Source organism: Coregonus clupeaformis, chromosome 15, assembly GCF_020615455.1.
Source record: "Coregonus clupeaformis isolate EN_2021a chromosome 15, ASM2061545v1, whole genome shotgun sequence".
Classification (NCBI taxonomy): Eukaryota; Metazoa; Chordata; class Actinopteri; order Salmoniformes; family Salmonidae; genus Coregonus; species Coregonus clupeaformis.
Window position 1 is genome coordinate 46,927,869 of NC_059206.1, and position 13,857 is coordinate 46,941,725.

The 13,857-nt window shown below is 40.9% G+C and overlaps 1 protein-coding gene across 3 annotated transcripts in view; it reads left to right on the forward strand.

Moving 5' to 3' along the window:
- amacr (alpha-methylacyl-CoA racemase) overlaps positions 1-9,370 on the forward strand; it is a 35,501-nt gene extending 26,131 nt beyond the window's left edge. For all 3 annotated transcript variants that reach the window (XM_041897858.1, XM_041897859.1, XM_041897860.1), the window contains exons 5-6: positions 6,470-6,656; positions 8,101-9,370. In XM_041897858.1, coding sequence (XP_041753792.1) covers positions 6,470-6,656; positions 8,101-8,510 — 597 coding nt within the window. In that variant the 3' untranslated portion in view covers positions 8,511-9,370. The remainder of the gene's footprint in view (positions 1-6,469; positions 6,657-8,100) is intronic.
- The last annotated feature ends 4,487 nt before the right edge of the window (positions 9,371-13,857 follow it).

Here is a 13,857-nt window from a genome sequence, read left to right on the forward strand (position 1 = left end):
TGATACATTCACCTCTGAAGGTAAATAATTCAGTAAACTTCCTCTGATTTGTCATCCTAAGGGTCCCAGAGATAAAATGTAGCGTAGTTTTGTTTGATAAAACCCATTTTTATATTCAAATATAGGAACTGGGTTCTACAGTTTGAACCCCTGCTGTCTCTGGCTACACACCCACCCCGCCCGGCCATCTAGATGTGTGAAAGTTGGTGTATAAGCTAATGATCCATCATATATGACATTCCTGGGAGTGTGTAAACTTACATTTTGGATTACCATATCAGATCCCTTAAGCGGTTAAAAGTTAATTTGTGGAATTTCTTTCCTTCTTAATGCGTTTGAGCCAATCAGTTGTGTTGTGGCAAGGTAGTGGTGGTATACAGAAGATAGCCCTATTTGGTAAAAGACCAAGTCCATATTATGGATAGAACAGCTCAAATAAGCAAAGAGAAACGACAGTCCATCATTACTTTAAGACATGAAGGTCAGTCAATACAGAAAGTTCAATAACTTTTAAAGTTTCTTCAAGTGCAGTCACAACAACCATCAAGCACTATGATGAAACTGGCTCTCATGGAAGACCCAGAGTTACCTCTGCTGCAGAGGATAAGTTCATTAGAGTTACCAGCCTCAGAAATTGCAGCCCAAATAAATGCTTCACAGAGTTCAAATAACAGACACAGTCCAAATGTGAGATTTTTGGTTCCAACCGCCGGGTCTTTATGAGACGCAGAGTAGGTGAACGGATGATCTCCGCATGTGCGGTTCCCACCGTGAAGCATGGAGGAGGAGGTGTGATGGTGTGGGGGTGCTTTGCTGGTGACACTGTCTGATTTATTTAGAATTCAAGGCATACTTAACCAGCATGGCTACAACAGCATTCTGCAGTGATACGCCATCCCATCTGGTTTGCGCTTAGATGAACTATCATTTGTTTTTCAACAGGACAATGACCCAAAACCCACCTCCAGGTTGTGTAAGGGCTATTTGACCAAGAAGGAGAGTGATGGCATGCTGCATCAGATGACGTGGCCTCCACAATCACCCGACCTCAACCAATTGAGATGGTTTGGGATGAGTTGGACCACAGAGTGAAGGAAAAACAGCCAACAAGTGCTCAGCGTATGTGGGAACTCCTTCAAGGCTGTTGGAAAATCATTCCTCATGAACCTGGTTGAGAGAATGCCAAGCGTGTGCAAAGCTGTCGTCAAGGCAAAGGGTGGCTACTTTGAAGAATCTAAAATCAAAATTATATTTTGATTTGTTTAACACTTTTTTGGTTACTACATGATTCCATATGTGTTATTTCATAGTTTTGATGTCATAACTATTTTTCTACCATGTAGAAAATAGTAAAAATAAAGAAAAACCCTTGAATGAGTAGGTGTGTCCAAACCTTTGACTGGTACTATATATATAATATTCTGATCAAAAATATTTACGCAACAATTTCAAAGATTTTACTGAGTTACGGTTCATATAAGGAAATCATTAGGCACTCATCTATGGATTTCACATGACTGGGCAGGGGTGCAGCCTTGGGTGGGCCTGGGAGGGTATATGCTAACCCATTTGGGAGCAGCCCCCCCAATGGGGAGCCCAGCCAATAACAATATCCTGCAGGTGAAGAAGCTAGATGTGGAGGTCCTGGGCTGGCATGGTTACACGTGGTCTGCGGTTGTGAGGCTGGTTGAACATACTGCCAAATTCTCTAAAATGACGTTGGAGTCATCTTATGGTAGAGAGATTAACATTTAATTATCTGGCAACAGCTGTGGTGGACATTGCTGCAGTTAGCATGCCAATTGGACGCTCCCTCAACTTGCGACATCTGTGGCATTGTGTCGTGTGACACAACTGTACATTTTAAAGTGGCCTTTTATTGTCCCCAGCACAAGGTGCACCTGTGTAATGATCATGCTGTTTAATCATCTTCTTGATATGCCTTACCTGTCAGGTGGATGGATTATCTTGGCAAATGAGAAATGGTCACTAACAGGGATTTAAACAAATGTGTGCACAAACTTTGAGAGAAGTAAGCTTTTTGAGCGTATGGAACATTTCTAGGATTTTTTTTTTCAGCTCATGAAACATGGGACCAGCACTTTACATGTTGCTTTTATATTTTTGTTCAGTGTAGAAATGGCTTACCTTAAAGACATGTCAGGAGAAACTACTCGAGCTAAACTGAAGAACATCTTCGCCAGGTGGGGATGCCCAAATGTGCTAATTACAGACAAAGCTCCCCAGTTTTCAGGTAGAGTTTTGACGCAATTCTAAAGACAGATTTCAGACACATTACCACCTCACTATGTCCAAGCAAATGGTGAGACAGAGAGAGAGCCATGCAGACCGCCAAAAGGATCCTGAAACAGGCTGACCCATTCCTAGCGCTCATGACCTACAGAGCAACGCCACTGCAAGCCACAGGTGTGAGCCCAGCTTGGCAGACATCTCCGCACCACAGTCCCCACACTGGAGGCTAACCTACAACTGGCATGGCCAGACCTCCAGCAGGTGAGACGTGTCAACAAGAGAGCAAAGCAGAGCTACAGGCGTGTCTACAACAACATGTGCAACGTCAGAACCCTTCCAGAACTCCAGCCCGGAGTCAACGTCGCCGTGAAGCTGGGTGGTGAAAAAGGCTGCTCAAAGGCAGCATTAGTGCTTCAACAGTGTGACACACCCACGTCATACTTGGTACAGACAGACAAGGGAGTGCTACGCAGAAATTGACGCCACCTGAAACCCTTCCAGTGCTCCAGAGACTTCTACAGAGGGTGGAGAGGAACAACCAGAGTGTGACACAGAGTTGCACTTACCTTTTCTTGATGCCGACCTACCTCCTGTCACAGCACCACAGACTCCAGTACACATGACTTCTCGTGGCAGAGTTGTCAAATCACCAGACAAATATGGAGAGTATGGGCAGTAGTTGACACGTAGCCTGCACTATGTGGCAGAATAACCCCACTGCAGCTATGAAGGTGACTGGCAGTTTACCCAGCTCACCTTAGGTTAGAATATAGTTAATGTTGAAGAAACAAGAGACTGTTCTAGGGATTATTCGGTTGACCAAAAAGTAGTTGATGTTTGTGTTGATTAACTTTTAAAAACAGTTGTTTACGAATTCATATGTTAAGGAGACAAAAGTTTATTACAGAGTGATGGATATAAACAGTAATTAATGTAATGTGATGTTTTGACACATTTTAGAAACATATCTTAAAAGACTCAAAGAAAGGGTGATGTGTTGTATTGGAACTATTTTATAATAGCGTGTATATTCATGACGTCATAAATGGTGATTAGGCGAGTCAGTTCGCGTGCACCCGTCAAATAGCAAGTCCAGGGAAGACAGTCTCCGGTGTTATGTTGTGTTATGTTGTTTGTTTCTTTAAAGTCAACTAAAAGTGATATTCGCCTCCAGATTCTTCATATAAAGCTTAACTCTACAACTTGAACCTACAAATTCACACCGCATGGAATATCAAAAGAAAACTCGGTGACACTTGTATATCAGATTCCCATGTCATGTTCATCGGACGTCCATTTGCAGATGTACTATTTGCAGGTTTATCTTGGCAATCAGCCTTGTACTTGATGATGCTCAGTGATTACTCACAATTACAAGTCTGGTGCACCCCCAGGAAGCCTGAGCAAGCAGCTTTATCATGTGGAGATGAGCTTCTCAGTGTTCTACTCATCTACAGTGCCTTCAGGAAGTATTCACACCCCTTGACTTCTTCCACATTTGTTGTGTTGCAGCCTGAATATAAAATTGATTACATTTTAGATTTTTTGACACACAATACCCCATAATGTCAAAGTGGAATTATGTTTTTCATTTTCTTTTAAACAAATTAATTAAAAATGAAAAGCTGAAATGTCTTTAGTCAATAGGTATTCAACCTCTTTGTTATGGCAAGCCTAAAGAAGTTCAGGAGTAAAAATTTGCTTAACAAGTCACATAATAAGTTGCATGGAATTCTACACAGGGACACTAAGTCAATCTTAAATGAATCATTGTTTATTAACAGCAAGCTGGAGAGGTCACAGTCAAACGTAGATGCATAAAGTACCGGTCTGAAGTGCGCTCCACCGGGGCAGTCCCGCTTAGTTCTCTTTATATACTGCTTACACAGACAAGTTACAGTTGAAGTCGGAAGTTTACATACACTTAGGTTGGAGTCATTAAAACTCATTTTTCAATCACTCCACAAATTTCTTGTTAACAAACTATAGTTTTGGCAAGTCGGTTAGGACATCTACTTTGTGCGTGACTCAAGTAATTTTTCCAACAATTGTTTACAGACAGATTATTTCACTTATAATTCACTGTATCACAATTCCAGTGGGTCAGAAGTTGACTGTGCCTTTAAACAGCTTGGAAAATTCCAGAAAATGATGTCATGGCTTTAGAAGCTTCTGATAGGCTAATTGACATCATTTGAGTCAATTGGAGGTGTACCTGTGGATGTATTTCAAGGCCTACCTTCAAACTCAGTGCCTCTTTGCTTGACATCATGAGAAAATCAAAAGAAATCAGCCAAGACCTCAGAAAATTCATTGTAGACCTCCACAAGTCGGGTTCATTCTTGGGAGCAATTTCCAAACGCCTGAAGGTACCATGTTCATCTGTACAAACAATAGTACACAAGTATAAACACCATGGGACCACGCAGCCGTCATACCGCTCAGGAAGGAGAGGCGTTCTGTCTCCTAGAGATGAATGTACATTGGTGCGAAAAGTGCAAATCAATCCAAGAACAACAGCAAAGGACCTTGTGAAGATGCTGGAGGAAACCGGTACAAAAGTATCTATATCCACAGTAAAATGAGTCCTATATCGACATAACCTGATAGGCCGCTCAGCAAGGAAGAAGCCACTGCTCCAAAACCGCCATAAAAAAGCCAGACTAGGGACAAAGATCGTACTTTTTGGAGAAATGTCCTCTGGTCTGATGAAACAAAAATAGAACTGTTTGGCCATAATGACCATCGTTATGTTTGGAGGAAAAAGGGGGTGGCTTGCAAGCTGAAGAACACCATCCCAACCATGAAGCACAGGGGTGGCAGCATCATGCTGTGGGGGTGCTTTGCTGCAGGAGGGACTGGTGCACTTCACAAAATAAATGGCATCATGAGGAAGGAAAATTATGTGGATATATTGAAGCAACATCTCAAGACATCAGTCAGGAAGTTAAAGCTTGGTTGCAAATGATTCTTCCAAATGGACAATGACTCCAAGCATACTTCCAAAATTGTGGCAAAATGGCTTAAGGACAACAAAGTCAAGGTATTGGAGTGGCCATCACAAAGCCCTGACCTCAATCCTATAGAAAATTTGTGGGCAGAACTGAAAAAGCATGTGTGAGCAAGGAGGCCTACAAACCTGACTCTGTTACACCAGCTCTGTCAGGAGGAATGGGCCAAAATTCACCCAACTTATTGTGGGAAACTTGTGGAAGGCTACCCGAAACGTTTGACCCAAGTTAAACAATTTAAAGGCAATGGTACCAAATACTAATTGAGTGTATGTAAACTTCTGACCCACTGGGAATGTGATGAAAGAAATAAAAGCTGAAATAAATCATTCTCTCTACTATTATTCTGACATTTCACATTCTTAAAATAAAGTGGTGATCCTAACTGACCTAAAACAGGGAACTTTTACTAGGATTAAATGTCAGGAATTGTGAAAAACTGAGTTTAAATGTATTTGGCTAAGGTGTATGTAAACTTCCGACTTCAACTGTATATTTGCATGATTTCGCTCATAATTAACGTTTGGTTCATGCATGTGACCGACCAATACCTCATGAGGCTCCTTCTCTCCAAGCTGAGACCTTGAAACTGATATGTCCCTTTCTCAAAACAAGGTTCAGGGCGTACTGCCAAATTGCAGATACTGATGGTGAGGATTCCTCCCAGGCACGTTCAATCAGTCACTTGCATGAACACAGAAATTGGTTATTAGAAAAGCAGAAACATAACATTTTCCATCACTCGCTCTGTGATCATTATCATTACATTTGATTAATTTGGTTATTACTTAAACTATCAAAGGAGTAAGTAAAAAAAATTAACGCATTAAACCACAGACACTTTCAAACCCTTCATTCTGGGTTGTACAATCCAACTTGTAAAACCATGGCTTAAGATCTTTGCTTCATACAGTTACACTTATGCTTCATTACACAATTTCATTTATGGATTCTGGCAATGACATTTCAGCTGGAGCTTTTATCGCGAGTGGCATGTTAATGACAGATCGGTATCTCAATGCATTTGTAGTCTAAGTTACTATACATTTCGCAGTGTGCAGACCTCCACAATCAACTTGATTTAGAGAAATGTAGGCCAGGGATGATGTTGAAATCAGTGCAACTTTGTGTTTGCAGTTTGTATGCCAATCGTAAAAACAGTATATTCATGATCTCTCTAACCTACACCTCCCTATTATTTCCAGGTAGAAGGAGCTGCCTATGTTGGCTCGTTCGTGTGGAAATCTCGTAGTATTGGCATGTGGAACAACTCGCGTGGGGAGAACATGCTGGACAGTGGAGCTCCATTTTATGACACGTACCAGACCTCTGATGGGAAATACATGGCTGTCGGGGCTATTGAGCCACAGTTCTATAACCAACTCATCCATGGTCAGTTTTACTCAACTTTACTTTCACTGATTGTCTTATTTTCTTTCTCTCCTGCTTCTCTCTCCTGCTTGTCTTTCTCCTGCTTGTCTTTCTCCTGCTCCTCCACCGCTTCTCCCAACTGTCCAGGCAGGCTGATCAGCATCTCTCTGCAGATGATCCCTCCTTCCCTCCCCTGGCATACTGAGCACATCTAACAGTCTGTCATGTATAATGCATATTATACACACACACACACACAAACACACACACGAACACATCATGCACAGCAAGATAGGGCAAACAACACACACTATTCTTTTTCATGTATGCAAACCGTCTTTCAGCTGTAAAAACCATTTGCATTTTAATAACTGGACAGATACAGTGCCTTCAGAAAGTATTCACACCCCTTTACTTTTTTCACATGTTGTGTTACAGCCTTCATTTAAAATAATGAAATTGAGAGAAAAAAACAATTTTTTAACACAAGGCCTTATCTACACTGGAGTTGCTTATCAAGAAGATGGTGAATGTTCCTGTGTAGCCGAGTTACAGTTTAGACAAGTCTACTTGAAAATCTATAGCAAGACCTGAAAATGGTTGTCTAGCAATGATCAACAACCAATTTGACAGAGCTTGAAGAATCTTTTAAAGAATAATGGGCAAATGTTGCACAATCCAGGTGTGGAACGCTCTAAGAGACTTACCCAAAAAGACTCACAGCTGTAATCGCTGCCAAAGGTGCTTCTACAAAGTATTGAATCAGGGTTGTGAATACTTATGTATTTCATTTTCATTAAATTTGCTAAAATGTCTAAAAACATGTTGTCATTATGGGGTATTGTGTGTAGATGGGCAAGAAAATGTGGAATAAGTCAATGGGTATGAATAAATTCTGAAGACACTGTAAATACCCACAGGACACCTCTTGATTAACTAATCTGTATTTGTTTAAAGATTTCTCTAAACTCTCAAATAATGAAGTGTGTCATTCTCACACAGCTTGAATGACACTGTTTGAGCCAGATAAAAGGAATATCAATGATGAACCTTTCTGTAATGTCAAACATTGATGGGTGCTTTTTCATTACCTATGGATTTAGTTTGAATAGATATTACTTATTTTTCCTGTCACTATCTGGGCAAGTGGCAAAGTCATAAACCCTGACTATTTTTAAAATGTCTGTTCTTATTATCTAATTTTAAACCTAACCATAACCACGCTGCTAACCTTATGTTTAACCTTAACCACACTGCTAACCTTATGTCTAAACCTAACCTTACCCTAACCTTAACCACACTGCTAACCTTATGTCTAACCCTAACCTTACATTTTTGTTTTCAAAATGTTTTACGATGTATCTAACTTTGACTTTGCCACATTTAGTGGGAACCAATATTTCCTCTACTGCATCCCTATCTATGTGTTCCACATATCTCATCACTTGCATATCACCATTTCTAGGCCTGGGATTGGATGCTGCCAACCTTCCTCCCCAGATGAGCTTCTCTGATTGGCCAGAGCTGAGCCAGATCTTCACTAAGCAGTTTGCCACTAAGACACAGGAGGAGTGGGGTTGCGTGTTTGACGGAACGGACGCTTGTGTGACTCCTGTTCTCTCTATGGACGAAGTGATCTCCCACCCCCATAACCAGGAGAGGGCCTCCTTCCACAGGGACGCCCAGGGGGAGGTGACTCCGAGCCCCGCACCTGTCCTGTCCCGCACCCCTGCTGACCCCTGCCTGGCTCGGGACCCCCTTATAGGGGAACACACACGCCCCGTTCTGGAGGAGTTTGGCTTCAAACTAGCAGAGGTAGATCAGTTGCTCTCAGCTGGTATTATTGAGTGTAACACAGCCAAAGCACGGTTGTAGCCAGGCCTTTCTCCTTCCACTGCCCCCACCCTCTCTCCTCTTCCCTCCATCCCTTTGTCCTTCTTTAAGAAAAACACCCCAGCTCGCCAATGTACACTTTAGTGTTTTAAGAGTTAGACAATGATCTTTGGTACATGGTGTGCCATGCATTGCTGGTGTGGGAGTTACTCAATCATGAAGTACTTAGAGCCCTTGGATGAATCACACTGCAAATGCATTTAATTCATATAATTGTTATGATTATATGTAGCTCACAGATGTTTGTAGTAATGGCTTCCCTCCAATATGCCATAATTGCTTCAGTAGAACATCTTTACCTACTGCAAGCCCTGTTGCCTTTGTAAAGGTTTGCACTGTAAGCACTGAATTGTAATTTATGTAATTATGTTAATAGCTAGATAACAATGACAATATGTCAGTCATTACGAGAGTAAGGGAGAGCAGAATGAGGAGGAGAGAATGTTGACCCTTGACTGTAAGTACTCTTTCATATAAATTATTACCTATATCCAAGGTTCGTGATTGTACATTATCAAATAAAATGTTATTGATCACATACAGCGAATACAACAGGTGTAGACTTTATAGTGAAATGCTTACTTACAAGCCTATTCCCAACAATGAAATAATTAAAGTAAGAATAATAATTGCTAAATAAAAAAGGAAGTAGTAACACAATAAAAAGGAGTACCAGTACCGAATACATGAACGTGTCATAATGTGCCCCTGAAAATATGGTAAGAAATGATTCTCAGCTATTGACTGAAGTGCCTGTATTTTATTTTAAATGTGTTAAAAGGTGAATGGGCACCCTATTAATAATATTTCTTGACAATTTGTATTAAAATACTTCAATTAAAGTCATGTTTATTTTTTCATTTAATTGTGTAGTACCACTGTTAGATCAATGTAATGCATGATGTTCAGAAGCCTAGAATTATATTTGATCATATAAGTATCACCCCAAGCTATAGATGCAGCACTTTAAATCAGGAATATAATTTACTACAGACATAAACTTGATCAATGTTGTAAACATATGAAGTCGGAGGTTTACATACACCTTAGCCAAATACATTTAAACTCAGTTTTTCACAATTCCTGACATTTAATCCTAGTAAAAATTCCCTGTCTTAGGTCAGTTAGGATCACCATTTTATTTTAAGAATGTGAAATGTCAGAATAATAGTAGAGAGAATGATTTATTTCAGCTTTTATTTCTTTCATCACATTCCCAGTGGGTCAGAAGTTTACATACACTAAATTGTTTAACTTGGGTCAAACATTTCGGGTAGCCTTCCACAAGCTTCCCACAATAAGTTGGGTGAATTTTGGCCCATTCCTCCTGACAGAGCTGGTGTAACTGAGTCAGGTTTGTAGGCCTCCTTGCTCGCACACGCTTTTTCAGTTCTGCCCACAAATTTTCTATAGGATTGAGGTCAGAGCTTTGTGATGGCCACTCCAATACCTTGACTTTGTTGTCCTTAAGCCATTTTGCCACAACTTTGGAAGGATGCTTGGGGTCATTGTCCATTTGAAAGACCCATTTGCGACCAAGCTTTAACTTCCTGACTGATGTCTTGAGATGTTGCTTCAATATATCCACATCATTTTCCTTCCTCATGAGGCCATCTATTTTGTGAAGTGCACCAGTCCCTCCTGCAGCAAAGCACCCCCACAGCATGATGCTGCCATCCACGTGCTTCACGGTTGGGATGGTGTTCTTTGGCTTGCAAGCGTCCCCCTTTTTCCTCCAAACATAACAGTCATTTTAAAAATTTCTTTGTTTCATTAGACCAGAGGATATTTCTCCAAAAAGCACGATCTTTGTCCCCATGTGCAGTTGCAAACCGTAGGCTTTTTTATGGCGGTTTTGGAGCAGTGGCTTCTTCCTTGCTGAGCGGCCTTTCAGGTTATGTCGAAATAGGACTCGTTTTACTGTGGATATAGATACATTTGTACTTGTTTCCTCCAGCATCTTCACAAGGTCCTTTGCTGTTGTTCTGGGATTTATTTGCACCTAAGTACGTTCATCTCTAGGAGACAGAACGCGTCTCCTTCCTGAGCGGTATGACGGCTGCGTGGTCCCATGGTGTTTATACTTGCGCACTATTGTTTGTACAGATGAACGTGGTACCCTCAGGCGTTTGGAAATTGCTCCCAAGGATGAACCCAACTTGTGGAGGTCTACAATTATTTTTCTGAGGTCTTGGCTGATTTCTTTTGATTTTCCCATGATGTCAAGCAAAGAGGCACTGAGTTTGAAGGTAGGCATTGAAATACATCCACAGGTACACTTCCAATTGACTCAAATGATGTCAATTAGCCTATCAGAAGCTTTTAAAGCAATGACATCATTTTCTGGAATTTTCCAAGCTGTTTAAAGGCACAGTCAACTTAGTGTATGTAAACTTCTGACCCACTGGAATTGTGATACAGTGAATTCTAAGTGAAATAATCTGTCTGTAAACAATTGTTGGAAAAATTACTTGTGTCATGCACAAAGTAGATGTCCTAACCGACTTGCCAAAACCATAGTTTGTTAACAAGAAATTTGTGGAGTGGTTGAAAAACAAGTTTTAATGACTCCAACCTAAGTGTATGTAAACTTTCGACTTCAACTGTGTATATATATATATATATATATATATATATATATATATATATATATATATATATATATATATACATACACACTACCGTTCAAAAGTTTGGGGTCACTTAGAAATGTCCTTGTTTTCGAAAGAAAAGCAAATATTTTGTCCATTAAAATAACATCAAATTGACCTTCTAGGCAGATTTGCAAAGAAAAAGCCATATCTCAGACTGCCCATCTTAATCTTTTATTTTTATTGGCCAGTCTGAGATATGGCTTTTTCTTTGCAACTCTGCCTAGAAGTTCAGCATCCCAGAGTCGCCTCTTCACTGTTGACGTTGAGACTGGTGTTTTGCGGATACTATTTTATGAAGCTGCCAGTTGAGGACCTGTGAGGCGCCTGTTTCTCAAACTAGACACTCTAATGTATTTGTCCTCTTGCTCAGTTGTGCACCAGGGCCTCCCACTTTTTCAACATTAACAATGTCTACACTGTATTTCTGATCAATTTGATGTTATTTTAAATTGCTTTTCTTTCGAAAACAAGGACATTTCTAAGTGACCCCAAACTTTTGAACGGTAGTGTATAATATATATTTATATATACAGTGGGGAGAACAAGTATTTGATACACTGCCGATTTTGCAGGTTTTCCTACTTACAAAGCATGTAGAGGTCTGTAATTTTTATCATAGGTACACTTCAACTGTGAGAGACGGAATCTAAAACAAAAATCCAGAAAATCACATTGTATGATTTTTAAGTAATTAATTTGCATTTTATTGCATGACATAAGTATTTGATCACCTACCAACCAGTAAGAATTCCGGCTCTCACAGACCTGTTAGTTTTTCTTTAAGAAGCCCTCCTGTTCTCCACTTATTACCTGTATTAACTGCACCTGTTTGAACTCGTTACCTGTATAAAAGACACCTGTCCACACACTCAATCAAACAGACTCCAACCTCTCCACAATGGCCAAGACCAGAGAGCTGTGTAAGGACATCAGGGACAAAATTGTAGACCTGCACAAGGCTGGGATGGGCAACAGGACAATAGGCAAGCAGCTTGGTGAGAAGGCAACAACTGTTGGCGCAATTATTAGAAAATGGAAGAAGTTCAAGATGACGGTCAATCACCCTCGGTCTGGGGCTCCATGCAAGATCTCACCTCGTGGGGCATCAATGATCATGAGGAAGGTGAGGGATCAGCCCAAAACTACACGGCAGGACCTGGTCAATGACCTGAAGAGAGCTGGGACCACAGTCTCAAAGAAAACCATTAGTAACACACTACGCCGTCATGGATTAAAATCCTGCAGCGCACGCAAGGTCCCCCTGCTCAAGCCAGGGCATGTCCAGGCCCGTCTGAAGTTTGCCAATGACCATCTGGATGATCCAGAGGAGGAATGGGAGAAGGTCATGTGGTCTGATGAGACAAAAATAGAGCTTTTGGTCTAAACTCCACTCGCCGTGTTTGGAGGAAGAAGAAGGATGAGTACAACCCCAAGAACACCATCCCAACCGTGAAGCATGGAGGTGGAAACATCATTCTTTGGGGATGCTTTTCTGCAAAGGGGACAGGACGACTGCACCGTATTGAGGGGAGGATGGATGGGGCCATGTATCGCGAGATCTTGGCCAACAACCTCCTTCCCTCAGTAAGAGCATTGAAGATGGGTCGTGGCTGGGTCTTCCAGCATGACAACGACCCGAAACACACAGCCAGGGCAACTAAGGAGTGGCTCCGTAAGAAGCATCTCAAGGTCCTGGAGTGGCCTAGCCAGTCTGCAACCCAATATAACATCTTTGGAGGGAGCTGAAAGTCCGTATTGCCCAGCGACAGCCCCGAAACCTGAAGGATCTGGAGAAGGTCTGTATGGAGGAGTGGGCCAAAATCCCTGCTGCAGTGTGTGCAAACCTGGTCAAGACCTACAGGAAACGTATGATCTCTGTAATTGCAAACAAAGGTTTCTGTACCAAATATTAAGTTCTTATTTTCTGATGTATCAAATACTTATGTAATGCAATAAAATGCAAATTAATTACTTAAAAATCATACAATGTGATTTTCTGGATTTTTGTTTTAGATTCCGTCTCTCACAGTTGAAGTGTACGTATGATAAAAATTACAGACATCTACATGCTTTGTAAGTAGGAAAACCTGCAAAATCGGCAGTGTATCAAATACTTGTTCTCCCCACTGTATACACACACACACACACACATAGTATACTGAGGATTTATCATGTATTGGGACTTTTACGACAGACCAGCCCCTGTTTTAATTTGCCCTCTATTTTGACTATACTTAGAAATTGGTTGTGTAAAGTCTCGCCTCCCACCTAATCTGATTCCCTTGGATTAGGCGCCTCCTGTCGCAGTGCTGGAATCCCATTTCACATTCCTGCTTTGAGAATATCCTTCATCGTGGATAATGTAACTACTACTATTAAGATTACCACTGCTTTGCCTTTCCTCCTTATAAACCATGACATTTAGTCTAATTCTAAAACGGCACAGTAAATATTGACCTTTAGAATGAATACATTTCCATTTTATGCACATTATCAGTTTTGACATGCTGAACAGGGCATAAATGAAAGTAATTGACCATAGAGAGATTGTATGTTTGTTTGGACACACTTTAATGTTTCAAACACGACTTGCATAATTCATGTAGCCTGATGACATTGTCTTCCGACGGGTGATGTCACTACTACGCAACACTCATCTCTTACTGTCTCTGATG